We start from the raw sequence: 22818 nt of genomic DNA, 5'->3' as shown, positions 1-22818 counted from the left end.
TCACTTTTACTGCTGAGGTTAAACATGTCAAGACAAGCAAACACTCCCGTGCAGGAAAAGAAACAAACCAGCAAAAAAAAACTAGAGTTACCAGCGATTAAATGCAATACAGAATTTATCAATGTGCTGGACCTGCTGGCACTGCCCTGATGTTAACAATTGGACAGGTGTGACCTTTGACCTTTGGTTAGAAAACAGTAAAAAAGTAAAAGAGAAGAAGCTCATCATCCAGGATGTGGTGCCTTACTCAGTGCCTGAATTGCGAGACGGTAGAGTGAAGTGACTGACAAGCTGTGGTTGCAGCATCGCTGGCAGTTTGGCTTCATCAGTTGCGCAAAATAAGCAGTAAAATGCAAACCGCCGTTTAACAACACTCCTCCCTAAGTCGCATCTCTGTGGTCCCTTGAGCCTGAACGCATTGTACACAAGCCGCATATGTCACGCATCTCACAACAGTGCCTGGAGTAAATAGGTTAATGTCACACATGAAGATATACAACATCTACTCCTGTAACTTTCTATCGTAGACCTCAGTTGTAAGCCATCTTGGCCATACTGCTAGTTTTATTCTTTTTCTATACATGTTAATAATACACTTATGTTACCTTAACCTTACACTTTTGAATTTCAGTTCCTGTTCTTTTATCAAATGTTGACTTCTATGCATATTTTTCGGAATAGCTAGTACTGTCTTTATACTACATATAGCTTGATATTATTTGTACATAATTTTTCAGTACTCTACCAGAATTTATCATATTTATCTTATAAATACTGTGGGCGGCACAGTGGCGAAGTGGTTAGCACAGTGGCCTCACAGCAAGAAGGTCCTGGGTTCGAGCCCCAGGGTAGTCCAACCTTGGGGGTCGTCCCGGGTCGTTCTCTGTGCGGAGTTTGCATGTTCTCCCCGTGTCTGCGTGGGTTTCCTCCGGGGGCTCCGGTTTCCTCCCACAGTCCAAAGACATGTAGGTCAAGTGAATCAGCTGTACTAAATTGTCCATAGGTGTAAATGTATGTGTGTGTGTGTGTGTGTGTGTGTGTGTGTGTGTGTGTGTGTGTGTGTGTGTGTGTGTGTGTGTGTGTGTGTGTGTGTGTGTGTGTGTGTGTGTGTGTGTGTGTGTTGGCCCTGTGATGGACTGGTGGCCTTTCCAGGGTGTCTCCCCGCCTGCCACCTAATGACTGCTGGGATAGGCTCCTGCATCCCTGCCACCCTGGTTGGGATAAGCAGCTTGGATAATGGATGGATGGATGGATGGATGGATGGATGGATATTTATCTTATGATAAAGAACATGAACATCCTCATTCCAACGCAGCTATACAACATTTATATTTACAACATTGTTAAAACTATTAACAGCCACCAGAGCCAGTCCAATTACTAGACTCACAGCCATAAAACTAGGTTAGCCTTCATGTGTTTAAATGTATTTATGCATTACAAGTGTGTGTGCATGTTTGTGTGTGTGTGTTGCATGTCTGCATCTCCAGAACTTTGGGCCTGCCTACCCTTTAATTATATCATTCCAAGTCATGTGCCAATCTGTGTCCAGACGGCTTGGTCCATCTTGGAACGGGATTTGGATTGAAGTGGGAATTTCCTTGGCGAGGAGATTCTTGGCTGACATTGAGGGAGCCGGCCGCAGTGGCACGGGGCCGGAAGACTGCCTGGCGGCGTTCCTGACCATTCTGGTTGGATGGATGGAGGAACGATATGATTGATAGCTTCATGAAAGCTTCGCTATATGTTTTTTGGGGGTTTTTTTTTGCTGGCTGTGTTGCACAACCACACACGAGCACACAAATAATTGGTGTGTGGTTGCAAGTGTGTGTGTGTGTGTCCTGATCGTTTGTGTGTCAGGATTTAAATAAGTTAGCTCAGTGTAATCTCTGGGACATGCTTTTGTGTTTAGTCAGATGGAGGTCACAATCTTACCCTGGGTATTACTACTACGGCCGTCATTACCCCCGTTAAGTTACACTGAGAAGCAGCGAGATAACAGATTGTGTTTGTTTTGCCTGTCTGTTTTCACTTCAGTTTCCTGTCTTATCCTCTTCCTTTTCTATTATCACTTCCCTTTTTCCTGTTTCTTCCATCTTTGTCTTCTCGCGCCCTCATCTCTCTGTCCCTTCACTATCTTCTCCGTCTCACAGCACCGTCATCTTCATCGCCACTCCCCCCTGTTTTCTCTCTCTCTCTCTCTCTCTCTCTCTCTCTCTCTCTCTCCATCTCTTACGCACTGCTTTTGAAAAAAAAAACAAAGACCTCAAATGAAACACTGTCCAGTCACAGCAGGAAGTTATACGTTGTACTTGTACAGGATAAGCATCCTGTATTTCTCTGGCATCCAACATTTCCTCCAGCCGTCTCATGTGACTTCTCTGACCTTCTCTCTCTTTCCTCACCACTCCTCTCTCAGTAGGTGTCGCCCCCACTCGCTTTTCTCTCATTCACGTCAGGTGAATCTGATTATCTCTCTTGGGAGTCATCTTTGCCGTCATCCTCACTCTCTCGCTCTGTCTCCCCACATCAAACTTTAAACAAGTCATAGTAGAGTTGCTGTTTCCTGTTTTTTTTTCTTTTAATGGACAGATTTGTCCAGCTTACTCACAGCTTTGAACTTGTCCTAATTTCCAGCATTCTCCAAAATGCAAGAACGCCCGCTCTTTTCACCCCTATGTACAACAATGGAAACCCACAAATGCCTTGGGTGGGGCGTAGAGAAAGTTGGGGGTTAGAGTTGGCTTGGGTTAAATCCACCCATACGCCCTCATTACACCACCTCCTAATTAAGGTTGTGTGTGTGTGTGTGTGTGTGTGTGTGTGTGTGTGTGTGTGTGTGTGTGTGTGTGTGTGTGTGTGTGTGTGTGTGTGTGTGTGTGTGTGTGTGTGTTCTACTGACATATGTCAACTTTGGAGGGGGTTAATTAACAGTTGGGCAAGCTGGTGCACAAAATGTGTGCACCGGCTTGCCCAACTTGTGTGACAAAATGTGTAAAATATAAATATTCTAAACTTTGCTCCATGAATAGAAACACACAGACGAACCAATTTAAAAAAAAAACTGCTCCACTATTCAAAGTGGGATTTGTAACATAGTTGTGCTTCCAGTTAGACAACACATATTGTGTTAATATCACTTCAAACACAACATGAGTTTAATATTCATCAGGTTGTACTGTGCTGATCAATCCATCAATCAATCAAGCTGCATTTTCTATAGTTATTTAGTGCGTAACAACTTCAAAAAGGAAAAGGTGTGTGAAGCCTTACACAGGTTAGCTTGCTGTGTGTGGCCATAAGGGAGGGTCATGAACTCAAAACTCCGTTTGGGAACTCCCTCCTCTGGGCCCTCCTTCACCTCCTCTGATCCCTCCCTCATTCCTCCCCCAAAGGACGGTTTTCCAGAACTGTCCAGGACAGGATGGAGCTGACGTATCAAAAAGTCGGTCACGCAGACGAGTTCATGATCATGAGCCTTTCCTCCAACTTCCCCCCTGCATGCAAGCTGAGCTCACAGACCCAAGCCGTTTTCAGAGACGGTCACTCAGAGGCTCACAAACAGCTGGAAATGTCAGTAGATTCTTTTTTAATAGAATTTTAAATTAAGATGAAATAAATTACACATAAAAGCTGAATTAACTAAATTAAACGTTAGAGGAAAGGCAGGGAAGAGACAGATACTCGGGGCAAATCCGGTACAAGAACTCGCAGCAATTCAGAGGCGAGGTAAAGGATGGCGGGGGGGGGGCTGATATATACAGATAACTTTGGTCTGATAAAACCAGAAGAAGCTCCAATCTCACATCTAACACACAGCAACCACCACACATCTCCACACACCTCAGCTCACACACGGGCATGTTTCTTCCCTGGCAAGAAAACATGCAGACCACAGCGTTTCTATTTTAGGTCTTGATGAGCCGAATCAAATATTCAAAACGCACATTGAGCTCTGATGCTGGTGCATGCTCTTCTGCTGTAATGTGCTGAAACAAACAAACACATACACCCATCTAACAAACCCATCGCTCGTTGAAATGAACCGAAATCACCACCAAAGTGTGACAGTAGTGTACTCTAAGTAGGATCATTACCATCGAGACAAAAAGGGCGGTTAAATGAAAAATACACCACAAGACAAGATGTATTCTCAGCACAGGTGAAGTAACCTACGAGGCTGCCATGCCAAGCCTCACAGGCACAGCAGCTCCTCCAGCCTTGCAAGGGTGGGCAACATTTTACAGAACCGTCTCTGGTTGGATGTGTGAGTGTGTGTGTTGTGTGTGTGTGTCACGGGGGGGGGGGGTCAACAGCCTCTTGCTGATATAATCAGACAGGAATTCAGTCTTTGACAATAGAACCCCTCTGCCAAAAATGACACTGGGCTAAGGAACCGCGGACAGCCGCCTGGCATGAAATGTGGCCTTATCAACTTTGTGTGTGTGTGTGTGTGTGTGTGTGTGTGTGTGTGTGTGTGTGTGTGTGTGTGTGTGTGTGTGTTATCTGTTGCATTCCGGCGATATGATATTTGGCCATACAGTCTGGTATGGGTGGCATGTTGTGAGCTAAACGTTGATGAGAATACTGCCTAGAAACAAGAGTGTTTTGGTTGTTTGATATTGGGAAAGATGATGATGAGCTAACATCCATAAGAAACAACAGGTCCGGGATAAAGGAGATGGGGAGGGGGGGGGCAAGTATATAGCAAGGATAGAGACGGGCACGGAGGGAGGGAGGGAGGGGGAAGAGACCGGTGGTGGTCAGGTCCTGCCAGTGATAAACGCAGTGAGGTCATCACACACACACTGTGATACTGTACCGCAACGCAACGTACCGTGCCGTTACTGTGACTTCTCCCTCACGACGCCGACCCTTGGTTACCGGGGAGGCCAACGACACCCCGGCAGACCCAACTTTAAAGCCGTTAGAACCAGACTAGTTAGCTGCCTATGACAGAACAACCGGTCTGACGATACCCGCACAGCGTTATTTCCTAGACGACCCGGAGTCCCGGACCCGGAGTCCCGGACCCGGCTGCCAGACCGGCTGGGAGGTGAACAAAGCGCGGCCGTTAGCCGGCCGGGAAACTTAACCGTCAGATAGATTCTCTTTAAGGCTAAAACCCAAAAGCTTCCCCCCACTCGGGGGGTCTCCCGGCGGTTTAATCCACTGTCCGAAACAAAGACCACGTCCCCAACCAGCCGAAACGGGTTTTGCGGCGAGACCGCCACGGCTATCTTAAACCGTTGACTGACAACAAACAAAAAAAAAGAGCTCAACAAAATCCCCGCTTTACGAGGTAAACTGCTCCGACTTACCAGATTGGTGGAGAGATTGATCTGAATTAGTGATCCGAGACGACCATCATCAGCGGAATTTAAGTATGGTGGCGTGGTTAAAAAATGAGTGGAAACGCACAAAACCACAGCGCCGGTGTGAAGGAGGTCCCGCTCGCCGGCTCCTCTCGGTGCGTGTGTAAAAAAAACAAAAAAAAAAAACTAAACAAAGTGAGCTGACTCAGTGAGCTCATAGTACGTCACCGCCGAAACCCCGGTGTGTGAGTGTGCGCGCGCGCGTACGCGCGTGTCGGCTAACGTGCGTGCGCGTGTGCGTGTCTGCTTACGTGTGTGTGGGAGGGAGTTTTAATGAGCTCGGCTGTGTGTGCGTGTGTGTGTGTGTGTGTGCGTGTGTGTGTTAGTTACAGTTAACCCCCCCCCCCCGTGTTGAAACGTCTCATCCTACCTATCCAGTGGTCCTGCCGAGTGTTACTGCGCATGCGCGGTCTACGGTAGCCCGTTTCAATAAACGAGAGCGTATTGTCAAGACTCACTTCACTGCGTGGTCTCGTCTCCCTCTCCCTCTTTTCTCTCCCCCCTGACCCTTTGCTGTGACGATGACTCGTCGCCAGCCGTTGGATCGCTGCGGGTTTACAGTTATCTGACGGGCAGCCGTCCATCGGGAGTGATTCACTGATAACGGATCGTCTCACGTATGTCCTACAGCAATGTGCGCGTAATGAATCGCAGCGTGCCCGCGGTGGCTCGCCACTGGAAAGCTGATGAGAAATGTCCCTGAGACACCGTGAAAAGACTTGCGAAATTTCCCCCACATTTCTACATATTAACGTCTGCATGAGTCAGCAGTTGTCAGTGGGGGGGGGGTTCCCCTGAACGGGACCATGCTGATAACTCATAAGGCGTATGGCTCACACGAGGATAGGTTCTGAAAAAGCAGTCTCGGCTGACCGTGAACGATCGTCGTCAGCGGTTCTCAATCAGGTCCTCAGCCGCCATCAGCGCTGCTGTTTCTCTGTTCTGCGGGGTAGCTAGCTAGTTCAGTTACATTCACCTGTTGTTTCAGGTCGGGAAAAACCCTGCTGGAACATCTGACACAGAACCAGCAGTGCTGGTGGTACCTGAGGACCTGATTGAGAGACACTGATCTTTATGCTCTATGGTCTGATCTATTGTCCTATACCTCACTGTACTACATCATCTTAATGTGTGTGTGAGGCAAACAGCACTAGGCACACACACACCACAAGGGTAGTGTGGTTTATGATGGGATAAGAATGTATTTCATATATAAATAATTATTTTTTTTGGATTATGAATGAAGAGCTCAGAAACAACAGAATAACGTAAAGCATTTGTGTGAGACATTGAAAGACACGAAGGGAGGAAGGGAGAGGCGAGGTGCTGCTGTTAAATGCAGTAAATTATTATATACCCTGTCCATGACGGTATCAACTTGAAGCATACAGCTAAAGAAGTACAAATAATTAGCTCAGCCATACATATACAAGTACTATTGCCACACAGGTTTTTCGGAAGGTCCTATCGGTTGATTGGAAACTTTCCGCTCGATTTCAGCGTATAAATTTTCCACTGGGCCGGACTAGTAAATCAGTGTGGGAGTCAATGACACACCCCATCAATCGCTCGTTCTGGTAAGACACAGGGGGATCTCTGTGCTCTTCAGCACTAAAGCCTGTGTGTCTCCATTCATTAGAGGGTATGTGTGTGAGCATGCATATTCAGTCTTTTCGTATCTCACCACCATCTATACACAGAGCTCGACTGTTTTGTGAGTTCGAATGGTATGTGGACGTGAGTGGGTTGTTACTTGGTTGCATGTGAGTGGGGAGAAACTGTGTATGTGTGTGTCTTGAATAGCCCGTATTCATACAAGTTGCTGTATATAGGGCTATCATATCACAATACACTTCAATATGGGTCAGTGGGTTAGAACAGAAATGAGAAGTGAAGTGATCCCGAGGTAAAGCCCATAGTGGCAGCACTGTTTCAGAGCCTGTCTAGGGCTTTAAAGTTAGGCAGGCAGATAGGACAACAGTTCTCACCTACCAACTGATAGATAAATGGATTCATTCTTCAACTTGATATTTAAAAGTGTGCATACACCTGGTTTTGACAGTGACCGGATGCAGGTCTGAGACTACGCTGAGCCTCCTCGACACCATCACAGTTATATATGGACGAAGCCAGTAATGGGATGGTTTCACGTCGCTCCGTTTGGTCAAAGACAGTTGGCTTTCATGCCGCCAGTGTGGGGGGCTCCATCCCGTCTGGCGCACAGCGCATGGAAATTGGTGCTATTACGAGTCACTCTGGATCTAAAGTGTCCACCAGATGTCATGTTATAAATAGCATCATGCAGAAGGTAATGAAACAGAACCAGCAAGACACGAAAACCAGTGAGCTGATTTAATTACAGAGAGGAACCCACAGTGACATAACAGGAACAGCTACATACAGGAAATAACTCCAACTGCACTGCAACCAGAACAACTTCAAGATATGACAGAGCAAGTAATAAACGAGGGTTTTGACCAGGGGTTGTGCTTCGGGTGCCATGTTGCCGTCCCCTCTCAGGGAACCAGCAAGTGTTGGTTGTACTAAGAATCAGAGGCCCCTATGAGGTTGCAATAGTAAAATTGTTATACACGCCCAGACGGCGGGGCCATTGAATCACCAGCTACTTTGCAATAGCCAAGGAGCACAGTTGTGGCCCTTTCACGGCTGACACAGAAAACAGCAATGTTAAAACTCTTAATTACTCTGACCACTACGGAGGCCGTCTTGGCTTTTCTTTTTCTGTAAAGTTATAATTTGTGACAGTTATAATTTAAACGTGACTGACAGCACATGCCAGAGGGAAAAAAAATACAAACAAAAAAACAAACCATACACAAGTATATAAAAATATGCCATTAGATTCATATCAACAATTGAGGACCGTGGGTGCACTATGTACAGAAAAAAGGCAATATATTCCAATATTTACAACAACAACGACAAAAAAAGAGACTTCGTTCACATACTGGCATAGTGATTACTTACAGGTTACTAAGAGTTACAGTGATGATAACGTGAGTTTCATGTGATAGTTATGAAGCAGGGATCCACCATTTTCATGCAAAAATTGTGCTAAATGTATCCCAATCGGTCAAATCGGTGTGGAGGATTTTTTTTAATATCAAGAATGACGTGTGTTCGAAGTATTCAGAGGCTGAATCAACTTTGCTTCAATTCACTGTGCTCAAGACAAAACACAACCCAACTATGCTTACTGCAGTTATCTATCGCTGACTGTGCAATGATCAATTCTTACTAATCTTAATATAACTTAAAGTTGCAACATCTTTAAGGCGAAACGTCTTCAGTTTTGAATTTAAAGAGACTCAAAGGTCACATTTTGGACAGAACCCATTTCCCGAATAAGCTGCATTGGAAGTCGAATGGCTCCCCAGCTTATGAGCGGTGTGCTGGATCTGTAGTTATTCACCAACACTGGAAACACGAGGAGAGCCACCGAGCACAGGTTGCTTAAACCTTTGACACTGGACGTACAGCCATTTTGTCTCGTCCCAGAAATCCTGACTCGTGAAACGGCCCAGAAACAAGAGGCCCGTGACCCCATGTGGGAGCCCGATTCACAGTTTCAGAAACACTGCACAGGTGAAGATAATAAACAATACTCTTAAGAGAAAAACCCCATCAACCCAAGAGCCACAACTTTTCACCTTTCCAACAAAAAAAAGCTAAATCCTGTCTGTTGGCCTGTCCCCCTACAGCAAATACGGTGAATTTATCATTTTGATTTGAAAGTATTCCAACTGAGCCAATGCCGGCATCTGGGAACATGAAAGAAAGAAAGAAAAAAAATCTCCCTTAAACATCTCATCCTCTCTCCATCATGCACAGGGATCTAGCCAGTTGCGATTTTGCATTCTCCATGGTCAGAAAATACCTTTTTATTGTATTGGCGGTTTACACTCAATCATAACACTCAAAAAACAAAAAAACAAGCTGCTCCTCTCCACACATGACATGAGGCTGGTGTAGAGGCACAGGGGTCACTGGCTAAACCGGTTAGCGGCAGGCAGCTGGGAAGACGCTCAGCAAATCCTATTAGCTGTTAGCTTCCTTCCTTTGGTCACAGTGGGCCAGATAGCCGTTAGCTTCCCTCGTTTGGTCAGTGGGCCAGTTAGCCGTTAGCTTCCCTCGTTTGGTCAGTGGGCCAGTTAGCCGTTAGCTTCCCTCGTTTGGCCACAGGGGGGCCAGTTAGCCGTTAGCTTCCCTCGTTTGGCCACAGGGGGGCCAGTTAGCCGTTAGATTCCCTCGTTTGGCCACAGGGGGGCCAGTTAGCCGTTAGCTTCCCTCGTTTGGCCACAGGGGGGCCAGTTAGCCCAGCGCTAGTTAACCTCTAGAGGAGAGGAAGCACAGGTGACGTGTCCAGATGGTTGGGAAGGTACAGTCAGAGGTTTTCTGGGCTGGGGAGGATCAAATACAATCACTGCTTAACCCCATAGCCTGAGAGCAAGCATGCGTGTGTATGCGTGTGTGTATAATCTAAAGTCACCCTTCACTTAACAGACACCTGCTGGGCGACAGAGGCAGAGCTGACCTTTCACCCCGCGTATTCGTGCGGCGGATTAGGTTTTAGCGGCACGTGCGGGCAACTCTGCGTCTGTCCCCCTGACCTACTCACGCATGTGTGTCTGTCCGTCCGTCCCCGCTCCGTCTTTGTCTGTGGTTTTAAGTCTGCGCCTTATCTGTCTCAACCACCAAGAAATAGTGAATGCTAACTTTGCTATAAATTAAGTGCCGTAAGAAGAAACGCTAAAATCAAAACCATAAATACTGTACATTAAGGATCTTTCTTTATTTACCACTACAGCCCAGCGCCTTTTAAGTGTATTTGCCATTCATTTCAGCAATAGTTCCCAAATTCCTTCCTGCCAGAGTCAAAAACAAAACAAAATAAAAAGCAACAACCAGAAAACCAGTCAGTGAGAGTTGTGTCTGCTTGGCAACAAGAGAAGAACTGTTTATCTCTCAATGTTGGAACATAAACACAAGCAAGGCTTTGGCATAAATGGTATCTTGAAGGAAAAAAAAGCCTCTAAGATGTGCGGTTTTTTTTAAAAATCCAGGTAAAGAATACTGCCTCATCTCATTTCATGTGAATCTTAACCCCCCCAAAATTAAAGATAAACAGATTTATTGTGATTATTTGTGTGAAACTTGTTGAGTGAGTTATACATGCGTGAATGTGTCATTTTATACATATGTATTATTATTGTTGGGTACCCTTGGCATATATTGCACTTAAATGATACTCTGACTGACTCAGAACCAGACTTTTTGAAGGGCTCTTTCGCTAAGATCTGTCCTCAGATCTGCAGTTAGCGGACCGCTGTCCAGACCCGTGGCTGGCCAACCAGGCTAAGTTAAATAGGCATCTCCTCCCCTCCTCTCTCTCTCTCTCCCTCTCTTCCGAACATCTTCTTGCTTCTCCTCTCTCGTAGCTTGCAGGCAAATCTCTGGGCTCATCTACATGTAGACGTTCCCCAGCCCACCTGAACCGAACATGACAAAAACCACAACCGCACCGACGGAAACACCATCAAAATGGTCTTTAAAACGTGCAAGCTGCGTCAGAACATTTTAAAACGGTTTCACTCACAGATATATATTACTATATTTTCACGTTTTTTGTTTTTTTTTCATTCCGACTGTCACAATGTTAAATGTCTGTGATTCAGGTTAAGCAGAAGTGATGGTGTGTGGCGTGCTGTGCTCATTCTTTTCTCCATTTCTCCGCAGCTCCATGCTAAGATAAGGTGACAGGGTCGACGACCAGTCCACAAGAAGAGCATGTGAAAGGAAATCATCTGTTTAACCAGAGTCCTGTTTTTAGTTCAGTCCTTCTCCCATCCCTCCAAACAAATTTCTATGCATCACTATACCTAAGAGTTCATCTTTGCCTTCTGACTCTGTCAACTTCCATCCCTTTACTTTTATCCCTTCTTCCACTCTCACCGAAAGAGTCCAAATGTGATAGTTTGTCAATAAGTCAAATAACTCGTTCCTGTCCTCTTTTCTTGCCTTTGCCTCAAGGTCTCCGTCGGCAAAGGCAAAGGAGCTTGAGTAGGTTTCTTCAGACTGGACAACGCTTGTGGTGAACAGTTTAGACCTCATGCCAGAAAAATTCAAACACCCACGCACACACATGACTAAGTGAAGTACGGCACATACCATGAGACACATACTAACATGAGAAACCTGATTTAAACTGACCACTTTCCGTACTCTGTCCGAAAGGAGGTCGACACCCGAATTGCACACAGAAACCAGCAGACATGCGCAAGACCGAAAAGACGGAGGGGAGGCAGAAGACGAGAGAGAGGCAGAGCTTGCAGTTGTCCACTAATGGAGGGCCAGGTTGGACTACGATTGGTCCTTCTAATCGAGTCAATAGTCTCAGACCCTCCACAGCAATAGGTGGTTGGTGCTGTCATCCCGCCCCACCGTTTCACTGCTATTGGTCAGGCGGAAGTCCTCGTAGCCATCGCCTCCAGAGATGACTAGCTGATTGCTTTTGGGGGGCAGGTGGGCAGAGGCTCGGCGCCGTGTGGAGTCCCGCCTCTGGAGACCCTCGTTGCCCCCTTCAACCGTGCTGCTGCTGCTGCTCTGCGAGTGGGTACCTAGGATGTGGAGAGATGTTAAAGATCATGGGAAGGTGTACTACATCCTTAAATTCATGACTTTTTTGGTGAATTTAGTCCTTCTACAGAACTTTCAAAGAGATTACAAATCAAAAAAAGGATCTTGCTAGGCATCCGGGAAGCATAGCGGTCTATTCCGTTGCCTACTATAATGGAGATCGCCGGTTCGAATCCCCGTGTTACCTCCGGCTTGGTCGGGCGTCCCTACAGGCACAATTGGCCATGTTTGTGGGTGGGAAAGCCCGATGTGGATATGTGTCCTGGTCAATGCACTAGCGCCTCCTCTGGTTGGTCGGGGCGCCTGTTCAGGGGGGAGGGGGAACAGGGGGGAATAGCGTGATCCTCCTACGTCCCCCTGGTGAAACTCCTCACTGTCAGGTGAAAAGAAGCGGCTGGTGACTCCACATGTATCGGAGGAGGCATGTGGTAGTCTGCAGCCCTCCCTGGATTGGCAAAGGGGGTGCAGCAGCGACCAGGACAGCTCGGAGAGTGGAGTAAATTGGCCAAATGTAATTGGGGGGAGGAAAAAGGGAAAAAAAAAGAAAAGCTCTTGCTAATAGAAAAAGTTGACATACATTGTATATCATATATTGCATATCATGGATATTTAGTATAAGGGATGAGTTTCAATAAAAGCGTACAACAATTTCAAAAGATATGAGCTGTTTGAAGCAGAAAGAAAAGATATGAGCTGTTTGAAGCAGAAATATAGTATCAACCTGTGCAATCATTGGATGGTGGAGGGAAGTTGACGTCAAAGCCCTCTGGTAGTTCGATGGATGTTAAGAAACGAACGTGGCCCGTGTGTCCGTGAGCAGAGCCCATAGGCACCAGGGTAGATTTCAGCGAGCTTGCTCCAGTCCCAGAGGTCACCGCTGGGATTACCAAGGTAAGGACCACCCCTGTGTAAAGGAACACCAGCTTAAAATGTGCCACCTCTTTTCAAATCACTGTCAAGTCATCTTCATCCATATAATATTAAAAACCCTGCCTGGTTCAAAGCTTGACTATGCTTGACTTACTTGGTGGCCAATCACCGAGACTGTGAACATAAATGTACAAAGGTTTGTACTCATGTCCTTTTAAGAATTAAAGTCATTGCTTTGCTCCATTGTACCGCAACGGACGAAGAGAGTGATGTGATGCTTATTTTTAGGCAAAATAAGTTTCCTTGATTAATTTGGCTATTCTAATGTAGGAAAGGAGAAATTAATAAGTAATGAAGAAGTAATAAAATGTTAATCATTGTAAAATTTCTGTAAAATTATCTTTACAGTAGTCATATTTTTAGCCAAGACACAAATCACAGCAAATGCACACCCCTGCTATCGTCATTGACTGTCTGTATGTGTGACTCCTTTAATGCTGCACTGGCAATATTTATACAGCAAAAACACCCCAGACTCTCCAACATGCCCTTGGGTTTATCAGTGATTTTTACCTGCGCTTGTACCAATCCATAGTAGGTCCTTACAGGCCAGCAGTGCTGTGATTCTCAGGCAGGCTGCCTTGTGCTGTCTGATAATTGCGTCTGACCCTGGGATGGAGAGAGAGCGAAAGAGGAAGGATAGTTGAAGGAGCGGAGTGGAGGGTAGGAAGGACGGAAGTAAGTAAGAAGATTTTGGAGGGGAGAGGAAGTTGTTAGCGGAGGGAAGGAGGAAGTGGGTATTAAGATTTAGGAGGAAGTGAGACGAGATAAAGAGGGGTGTGATCAAAGGGAAACTGCCGTTAAGCATTGCTGGACAAAGTTGGAATAATTCTGGCATCTAAACTGTTTACGCCATCTAGTGTTACAAAGATGCAACGCCTCCACAAAGTCCACTCACCAGCCAGTTTGACAATTTACATGATTTTGGTAGCAGGTCTGAAGATGTTTAATAAGCATACAGTGGTGCTTGAAAATTTGTGAACCCTTTAGACTTTTCTATATTTCCGCATAAATGTGACCTAAAACATCATCAGATTTTCACACAAGTCCTAAAAGTAGATAAAGAGAACCCAATTAAACAAATGAGACAAAAATATTATACTTGGGTCATTTATTTATTGAGGAAAATGATCCAATATTACATATCTGTGAGTGGCAAAAGTATGTGAGCCCCAAGGATTAGCAGTTAATTTGAAGGTGAAATTAGAGTCCGGTGTTTTCAATCAATGGGATGACAATCAGGTGTGAGTGGGCGCCCTGTTTTAGTTAAAGAACAGGGATCTATCAAAATCTGGTGTTCACAACACATGTTTGTGGAAGTGCATCATGGTAAGAACACAGGAGATTTCTGAGGACCTCAGAAAAAGCGTTGTTGATGCTCATCAGGCTGGAAAAGGTTACAAAACCATCTCTAAAGCGTTTGGACTCCACCAATCCACAGTCAGACAGGTTGTGTACACATGGAGGAAATTCAAGACCATTGTTACCCTCCACAGGAGTGGTTGACCATCAAAGATCACTCCAAAAGCAAGGCATGTAATAGTCGGCCAGATCACAAAGGAACCCAGGGTAACTTCTAAGCAACTAAAGGCCTCTCTCATATTGGCTAATGTTAATGTTCATGAGGCCCCCATCAGGAGAACACTGAACAACAATGGTGTGCATGGTAGGGTTGCAAGGAGAAAGCCACTGCTCTCCAAAAACAACATTGCTTCCCATCTGCAGTTTGCTAAAGATCAGGTGGACAAGCCAGAAGGCTATTGGAAAAATGTTTTGTGGGCGGATGAGACCAAAGTAGAATGTTTTGGTTTAAATGAGAAGTGTTATATTTGGAGAAAGGAAAACACTGCATTCCAGCATAAGAACCTTATCCCGTCTGTGAACCATGGTGGTGGTGGTATCATGGTTTGGGCCTGTTTTGCTGCAGCTGAGCCAGGACGGCTTGCCATCACTGATGGAACAATGCATTCTGAATTATACCAGCGAATTCTTAAGGAAAATGTCAGGACATCTGTCCGGGAACTGAATCTCAAGAGAACGTGGGTCACGCAGCAAGACAACGACCCTAAGCACACAAGTCCTTCTACCAAAGAATGGTTAAAGAAGAATAAAGTTCACGTTTTGGAACGGCCAAGTCAAAGTCCTGACCTTAATCCAATCGGAATGTTGTGGAAGGACCTGAATCGAGCAGTTCATGTGAGGAAACCCACCAACATCCCGGAGTTGAAGCCATTCTGTACGGAGGAATGGGCTAAAATTCCTCCAAGCCGATGTGCAGGACTGATCAACAGCTACCAGAAACATTTAGTTGCAGTTAATTGCTGCACAAGGGATGGGGGGGGGGGGGGGTCACACCAGATACTGAAAGCAAAGGTTCACATACTTTTGCCACTCACAGATATGCAATATTGAATAATTTTCCTCAATAAATAAATGACCAAATATAATATTTTTGTCTCATTTGTTTAATTGAGTTCTCTTTATCTACTTTTAGGACTTGTGTGAAAATCAGATGATGTTTTAGGTCATATTTATGCAGAAATATAGAAAATTCTAAAGGGTTCACAAACTTTCAAGCACCACTGTATATGTGTGTGTACATTTACAGTCAGTGTGTGTGAGTCTTGCTACTTACAGCTAGCATATACATACAGTGGACTCCATCTTCCTGTGTGTGTGTATTTCTATAGTCCTACATATTTTGAGCATTACCTGCTAGCATCTTGTGCACAGCGGGTGCCACATCCACATCAGTGAGGCTCTCGAAGGTCTGAGCATGGTAAAGTCTGACCTGTGCACTGCCCTGCAACGCCAACCACACGCCCTGCCCGTACGCCACCATGCACGTCACACACCGACTGCTGTCCGTGCCCACCTGGAACCAGTGCTGTCAGGGTTGGGGGTTGATGGGCGGTGGTGAAGAAATAGACGGCGAGAAGGGAGAAAAAAAGAGGCAGGGAGAATACAAGGGACCGAGAGGAAGAAGAAAAGAGAGAGAGAGAGAGAGAGAGAGAGAGAGAGAGAGAGAGAGAGAGAGAGAGAGAGAGAGAGAGGAAAAGTATATGAAAATATTGTTTGACCTCAGTATTCCAGGTAGTCTGTTCATCATGTTCAGTGTGTCACAGGTGAAAGGAGAAGAACAGTGTAATGAAATCATCAACATCAGCAACAGAGTACAAGTGCTCTGCTGCCTTTTCATCTTGTTTCATGGTCCACATCAACCCCATCTACCTAGCCATCTCTTTGTCCTTCATTTCAATAGTTGCGTTCAACCATCTGCTTGCCCATCTACTCGCTGCTCTCCATCTTTATCTTTTATCATCCATTCCTACCCTGTTTGCTTTGAATATTCAAACCTCCCCTCCACCATCCACCTACCTCTTGTACCAGTGTGATAGTGTTGATAATGAGGACTCTGTTCTGTGATCCACACCAAAGCTTTCCTCCCACTGGGACCATTTTGGTTACAGGGCAACTAGACGTGCCCAGAACCAATGTCTGTGAAGATTGGGCATCCCAGAAACTACCTGATGAAAGCAGATGGGGGGCAATAAGAAGCAAAAATACAGAACGGTAATCAGCAATAATAAAACCAATGGGGTGATTCTGAAGTACTGAACAACATGCAGCTGAAGTTGCGAAACTCAAGAGTATATATTGTTAGCCACGTTGTTATACTATTAGTCCTGGTGGTCACCTGTGGGTATAGGCTTGTACAATGGAAGTTAGCTATACTGTTGTGTAGACAATATGCAACACTTTATACATGCAGATTGGCTGCATATTTGAAAGTATGTAAATTATCTCAACACTTGACACAACAGAACTCCCATATGAGGTAGTGAGGTAAAAATGAGATAAAACTGTAAGCCAAATGCAGCCCAGGTTGGGGAATTCTCCAGATTCTCCATCAGTCCCCTGAAGTCCACGTTTCCAACTTACCTGCCTCCCTCTGATAGACAATCACCTCTCCATTGGCCAGGGACACAAACACTTTGTTGTCCAAATATCTGAAGGAGGTGACGAGAAGGAAGAAAGAGGGGATGAGCGAGAGAATTCCTTTAGCCGTCTACTATAACAGAAAACACAAAAGGGGTTCCTGAGTAAAAAAAACAGACATACAGTATACACAGGATGGAGGCTGTGTGTTGCATCTTCATGCTGTTTTTACGGTTACGGATGTTGTCTGAGGACTGGTACACATGGATACTGAAAGACAATAACATAAACCCAGATAGTTAAACGCTGAAGTGGTTGGGGTGGAAAAAATAGTGAGATCATGAACTTATTCACCAACTACAAGTATGGCGGATATTTTCACCTCACAAACAGAAGCAATGTACAAAAAAAAAAGGAAGTGGTATACCCAAGGCTCAGCATTTCGGTTTTAACCAATTTTCATCGAAAAATACCCAGATTTTTAAACGGATTTTCACCTGGATTTTGTGTTTTCACGGATCCAAAAGTCGTTCCTGTTCGTGTGAGGTTATGTAACAGTGCCCTCTTGTGGCAAAATGTAGCATGCTGGATGGCTTTGAATACTAAAAACCGAAAATGCTGAGCCTTGGGTATACCTCTTATCTGCTTTTTTGTCTGAACAAGTGTAGTTATATATGTATTTGTGTATTTATTGTACAACTTGAACAGCAATCCCACCATCCTTGATGCGGAGACATCGAGAAAGAAACATGAGTAAAGACAACATGTCTTCTGTGTGGGCATGTGTGTGTTCGTATGTGTGTAAGTGCACACACCATCCATCCTCTGTGCCCAGCCACACTGAGCTCTGGTAGGCCTCGGGGTCGATGCTGAGCAGGTCCTCCAGGCTAGCCCTGGTGAACGAACCTCGGGAGGATCGTCGCATGGCACGCCCGTCCATGGAGCTCTCTGCATGGGTGCGACCACCAACCCCACCCCCTAACCTGCCCGCAGCTCTGTAGGGGCTGGGAGCTGGGAACTCCTGCTCCTCCTCACTGCTGGTGGTCTCTGTAGCCATGTCCTTGGAACCTGGGCCCTCCTCATCTTTTGGGCAGACAGAGGGAGGAGATTGTACAGTAGGGGAAGGGAAGGGGAAAGGTCACAATCCATGTTTGTATAAGTGTCGTTTGTGATCCGATTGGCCAAGAGCCGTGTGGTATTTACTATCACATCACAGGAGCCGTATCACTTCACCCATATTTATTGCACTTATTTTATTATTTTTTTGTATCTTTCTACCTTTTTTTATTCCTCCCAAAATGTACCCATCCAATTACCCCACTCCTCCACTGCTCCTCCCCCTCTGCCGAGCCGGGGAAGGCTGCAGACTACCACATGCCTCTCCGATACAAGTGGAGTCACCAGCCGCTTCTTTTCACCTGACAGTGAGAAGTTTCACCTGACAGTGAGGAGTTTCACCAGGGGGGCGTAGCGCATGGGAGGATCACGCTATTCCCCCCCCGGTTCCCCCTCCTCCCCAAACAGGCGCTCCAACCGACAAGAGGAGGCACTAGTGAAGGAACCAGGACACATACCCACATCTGGTTTCCCACCCGCAGACACGGCCAATTGTGTCTGTAGGGACCCCCGGCCAAGCCGGAGGGAGAACTGGGGGAACTGTTCTCTAGCCACGTCTACGTGTATATGTGTGTCTGCATGATATACCCCAGTAACTCGTTCGACTTCAAACTCAAGTGACTGAGGGAGAGATGAGAAACATTTGTGCATTGTTACTCACTGCCATAGTTGGAGGATATGGTGGAGTGACTGGCCTGACTCTGTAAGGTGGAGGAGGGGCTGGGAGAGTCCTCGTCATCCGTGTCATCGCTGTCGAATGGAACAAGCTCTGCTTGTGCTCCTGGGAAAAATCAAATTTGATATAAAACATGCATTCAAAATAAAGTGTGGAACTCTCATTGCATCAGTAGAAACAGCAAAAGCACATCAGCTGCCATGAAATATATCTGACCTCATTATCAGACCAAGGAAACTCAATGGTGTTTTTTGTTGTTTTTTTTTGTTTCTTGAACCCTTGTGGAATTTTCTCCTCTTTTTTCTTCCAATTTGGCAAACCCTTCCCCTGACATTGCACAATGCCTGCAGTGTTTGAGGAGCTTGTAGACACTCATGTGTGTGATGCATGTGGTGTTGCAGGCTGCTGCTTTTTACCTGCCAGCTGCAGGTCTCTCTGGGGAAATACAGCACTCACGCTATCTCCTTTGGATCCACCTGCAGCTGTGCGGGCACCCCACCTGTAGGGGATGTTACTTGCCACTGCCGGCTCCCCACCCAGCACTGCAAGTTATTTTCCCTGTGACACTTAGCCGACCCGAAAGCAATACTGATCTGTGAACCTTAGTGTTGGGATTCTAGCATATTAGTCCACTTCACTCCAAAAACCCATCTTTAATAAAGCAGAATAATAACCACAGACAATGACAAAAAAAGAAAAAGAAAAAGCATGTCTCCGCGGCACAGTGATCCTGACGCTCATTATGTGTAGCATAACACCAGCACAGCCTAACCTGACGGGTGCTCAGACAGCTGCAGTGAGGAATGGGAGATGGAGATGTGGAGCTGCTGCTGCTGCTGCTGCTGCTGGGAGTGTGCGTGGCCGGACACAGCAGTGGGTGGAGCAATGGCGGACTCTCCTCCACGTTCCCTTTGGAGTGAAAGAATCAAAAACAGGATTCAGATAACAGAGCCGAGAACTAAAATGTGAGGCGAGAAAGTCAAGTTAATGATTAACAAACTGCCGAGGTTCGACTACAGGGAGCTGATGAAGTGACTCGATGACAACACAGTTTCAGCTCCATATTAATACAACCTGAAGTCTTAGATGAAATACACACCGTAAGGTTTAGGTACACATGGTGTGCTGTCATTTGGCGTTTGTGTCTTCTGGCATATTAGAGGAAAAGGTAAAGAACCACTGTGTGTGTGTGTGTGTGTATGTGTGTGTGTGTGTGTGTGTGTGTGTGTGTGTGTGTTTGGACGCGGTAACAATAACTTGTTGCTGTGGAATAACTTGTACGGTAGGTGTCTGAAACACATTAATGGCTCATGTCTTGACCTCTCATTTCCACATTCCATATTACCTCGTTCTTCCGAGCCGTCCCGGCCGCTGCCCCGCCCCCCTCTGCTGATCCGGGGAAGGCTGCGGACTACCACATGCCTCCTCCAATACATGCGGAGTCACTCTTTCACCTGACAGTGAGGAGTTTCGCCAGGGGGATGTAGCGCGTGGGAGGATCACGCTATCCCCCCCCCCCCGAACAGGCGCCCCTGCCGACCAGAGGAGGCGCTAGTGCAGCGACCAGGACAAAGCCAATTGTGTCTGTCGGGACACCCGACCAAGCCGGAGGCAACACAGGGATTCGATCGGGCGATCCCCGAGTTGGTAGGCAACGGAATAGACCGCCATGTCACCCGGATGCCCACTTATTTGCATTTTTATGCAACTTCAGGAGACTTTAGCTGTGACAACGCCTGGCTCAGAGTTTCTCTGTAACATTAAGCAAGGCATGGCTGGAGGGACTTAGAACTAATAATCAAGAGTCTGGAGTCAACTGAGCTTCACTGTGAGGCTTTGTGCACAACTCGGTCCCTTGCTTACATGGAAGTAAGTTTGCCTTTGTATGTGTGTGTGTGTGTGTGTGTGTGTGTGAGTGCGTGTGTGTAGACAGACCTTCCCTTTAGCCCTGGAACAGCAGCAATACAAATTATCCTTGCGGAGCAGACAGCAATGCAGGCTTCCACTGTGGGCTCATCCTTGATATTCAACAAGCACACCTGAAGAGGCAGGGTTATCACATCAGCGAAAACTGACCGATAAAAAAAAAAAAAAATCTTTTCCACACCATTTGAAAGGCACGAGAAACAATCCGGTAATCGGTAAAACGAGAAACAAGTTCCCCCCCCCCTTTTTTTCTCCCCAATTGTATCCGGCCAATTACCCCATTCTTCCGAGCTGTCCCGGTTGCTGCTCTACCCCCTCTGCCGAGCCAGGGAGGGCTGCGTACTACCACATGACTCCTCTGATACATGTGGAGTCCCCGGCCGCTTCTTTTCACCTGACCGCGAGGAGTTTCACCAGGGGAGACGTAGCGTGTGGGAGGATCACGCTGCTACTCCCCCGTCCCCCCGCAGCCGACCAGAGGAGGCACTAGTGCAGCAACCAGGACACATACCCACAATCCGGCTTCCCACCCGCAGACACGGCCAATTGTGTCTGTAGGGACGCCCGACCAAGCCGGAGGTAACACGGGGATTCAAACAGGAGATCCCCGTGTTGGTAGACAACGGAATAGACCGCCACGCCACCTGGACGCCCACAAGTTTTCTTTTTAATGTCAAATATTTCTCTTTGGTACATCAGATAAGAAACAAAGTGGCCACAGGCAATGCTGTGATAACAGCAGCAGATAGAGGGAGGATAAATGCCTGATGGGAAACTTGTACAAAAGCTTTTTATGAACATCACAAAGCATTCACTTGTAGTTGCAATGTAATGTACTCAAACAATGAAAGCCCTGGGTCAGCAACGTACTGACGGACTGACAAATAAACTGACTGAAATATTTACTCACTTGTCCCACATAACCATCACTGTTACAGACCCACACCTCACAGCCACTGTCTGGGGAGCTGTGGCTTGGAGAGGCACATGAGAACTGGAGAGACACAACAAATAAGCACATGAGAACTGGAGAGACACAACAAATAAGTGCATGAGAACTGGAGATACAACAAATAAGCACATGAGAACTGGAGAGACACAACAAATAAGTGCATGAGAACTGGAGATACAACAAATAAGCACATGAGAACTGGAGAGACACAACAAATAAGCGCACGAGAACTGGAGATACACAAATAAGCACACGAGAACTGGAGAGACACAACAAATAAGCACATGAGAACTGGAGAGACACAACAAATAAGTGCATGAGAACTGGAGATACAACAAATAAGCACATGAGAACTGGAGAGACACAACAAATAAGCGCACGAGAACTGGAGATACACAAATAAGCACACGAGAACTGGAGAGACACAACAAATAAGCACAAACTATTAGTATATTTACTCGCGTGCTGTGTTAGTGGACTATACACTCACCGGCCACTTTATTAGGCACACCTGTCCAACTGCTCATTAACGCAAATTTCTAATCAGCCAATCACATGGCAGCAACTCAATGCATTTAGGCATGTAGACATGGTCAAGACGATCTGCTGCAGTTCAAACCGAGCATCAGAATGGGGAAGAAAGGTGATTTAAGTGACTTTGAACGTGGCATGGTTGTTGGTGCCAGACGGGCTGGTCTGAGTATTTCAGAAACTGCTGATCTACTGGGATTTTCACGCACAACCATCTCTAGGGTTTACAGAGAATGGTCCGAAAAAGAGAAAATATCCAGTGAGCGGCAGTTCTGTGGGCGAAAATGCCTTGTTGATGCCAGAGGTCAGAGGAGAATGGCCAGACTGTTTCGAGCTGATAGAAAGGCAACAGTAACTCAAATAACCACTCATTACAACCGAGGTATGCAGAAGAGCATCTCTGAACGCACAACACGTCGAACCTTGAGGCAGATGGGCTACAGCAGCAGAAGACCACACCGGGTGCCACTCCTGTCAGCTAAGAACAGGAAACTGAGGCTACAATTCGCACAGGCTCACCAAAATTGGACAATAGGAGATTGGAAAAACGTTGCCTGGTCTGATGAGTCTCGATTTCTGCTGCGACATTCGGATGGTAGGGTCAGAATTTGGCGTCAACAACATGAAAGCATGGATCCATCCTGCCTTGTATCAACGGTTCAGGCTGGTGGTGGTGGTGTAATGGTGTGGGGGATATTTTCTTGGCACACTTTGGG

General features: G+C 46.2%; 2 protein-coding genes across 3 annotated transcripts in view; both read right to left on the bottom strand.

Annotated features, from left to right (window-relative positions):
- Positions 1-5465, bottom strand: part of relt (RELT TNF receptor) — a 58470-nt gene extending 53005 nt beyond the window's left edge. For both annotated transcript variants that reach the window (XR_008810531.1, XM_056283919.1), the window contains exon 1: positions 5322-5465. The gene's annotated coding sequence lies outside the window, so the exon portion shown is untranslated. The remainder of the gene's footprint in view (positions 1-5321) is intronic.
- A 2254-nt stretch (positions 5466-7719) lies between these two features.
- The window catches only part of LOC130115273 (rho guanine nucleotide exchange factor 17-like), a 131770-nt gene continuing 116671 nt past the window's right edge, over positions 7720-22818 (bottom strand). The window contains exons 13-24 of the mRNA XM_056282886.1: positions 21530-21613; positions 20629-20732; positions 19466-19602; positions 18679-18798; positions 17717-17984; positions 17085-17171; positions 16905-16972; positions 16341-16489; positions 15675-15849; positions 13476-13571; positions 12754-12936; positions 7720-12013 (exon numbers count right to left, since the gene is read on the bottom strand). Of these exons, the coding sequence (XP_056138861.1) occupies positions 11790-12013; positions 12754-12936; positions 13476-13571; positions 15675-15849; positions 16341-16489; positions 16905-16972; positions 17085-17171; positions 17717-17984; positions 18679-18798; positions 19466-19602; positions 20629-20732; positions 21530-21613 (1695 nt within the window). The 3' untranslated portion in view covers positions 7720-11789. The remainder of the gene's footprint in view (positions 12014-12753; positions 12937-13475; positions 13572-15674; positions 15850-16340; positions 16490-16904; positions 16973-17084; positions 17172-17716; positions 17985-18678; positions 18799-19465; positions 19603-20628; positions 20733-21529; positions 21614-22818) is intronic.

This window comes from Lampris incognitus, chromosome 7, assembly GCF_029633865.1.
Source record: "Lampris incognitus isolate fLamInc1 chromosome 7, fLamInc1.hap2, whole genome shotgun sequence".
NCBI classification, from domain to species: Eukaryota; Metazoa; Chordata; class Actinopteri; order Lampriformes; family Lampridae; genus Lampris; species Lampris incognitus.
Note: the sequence above shows the minus strand (reverse complement) of the source record. Positions and strands in the feature narration are given on the sequence as shown.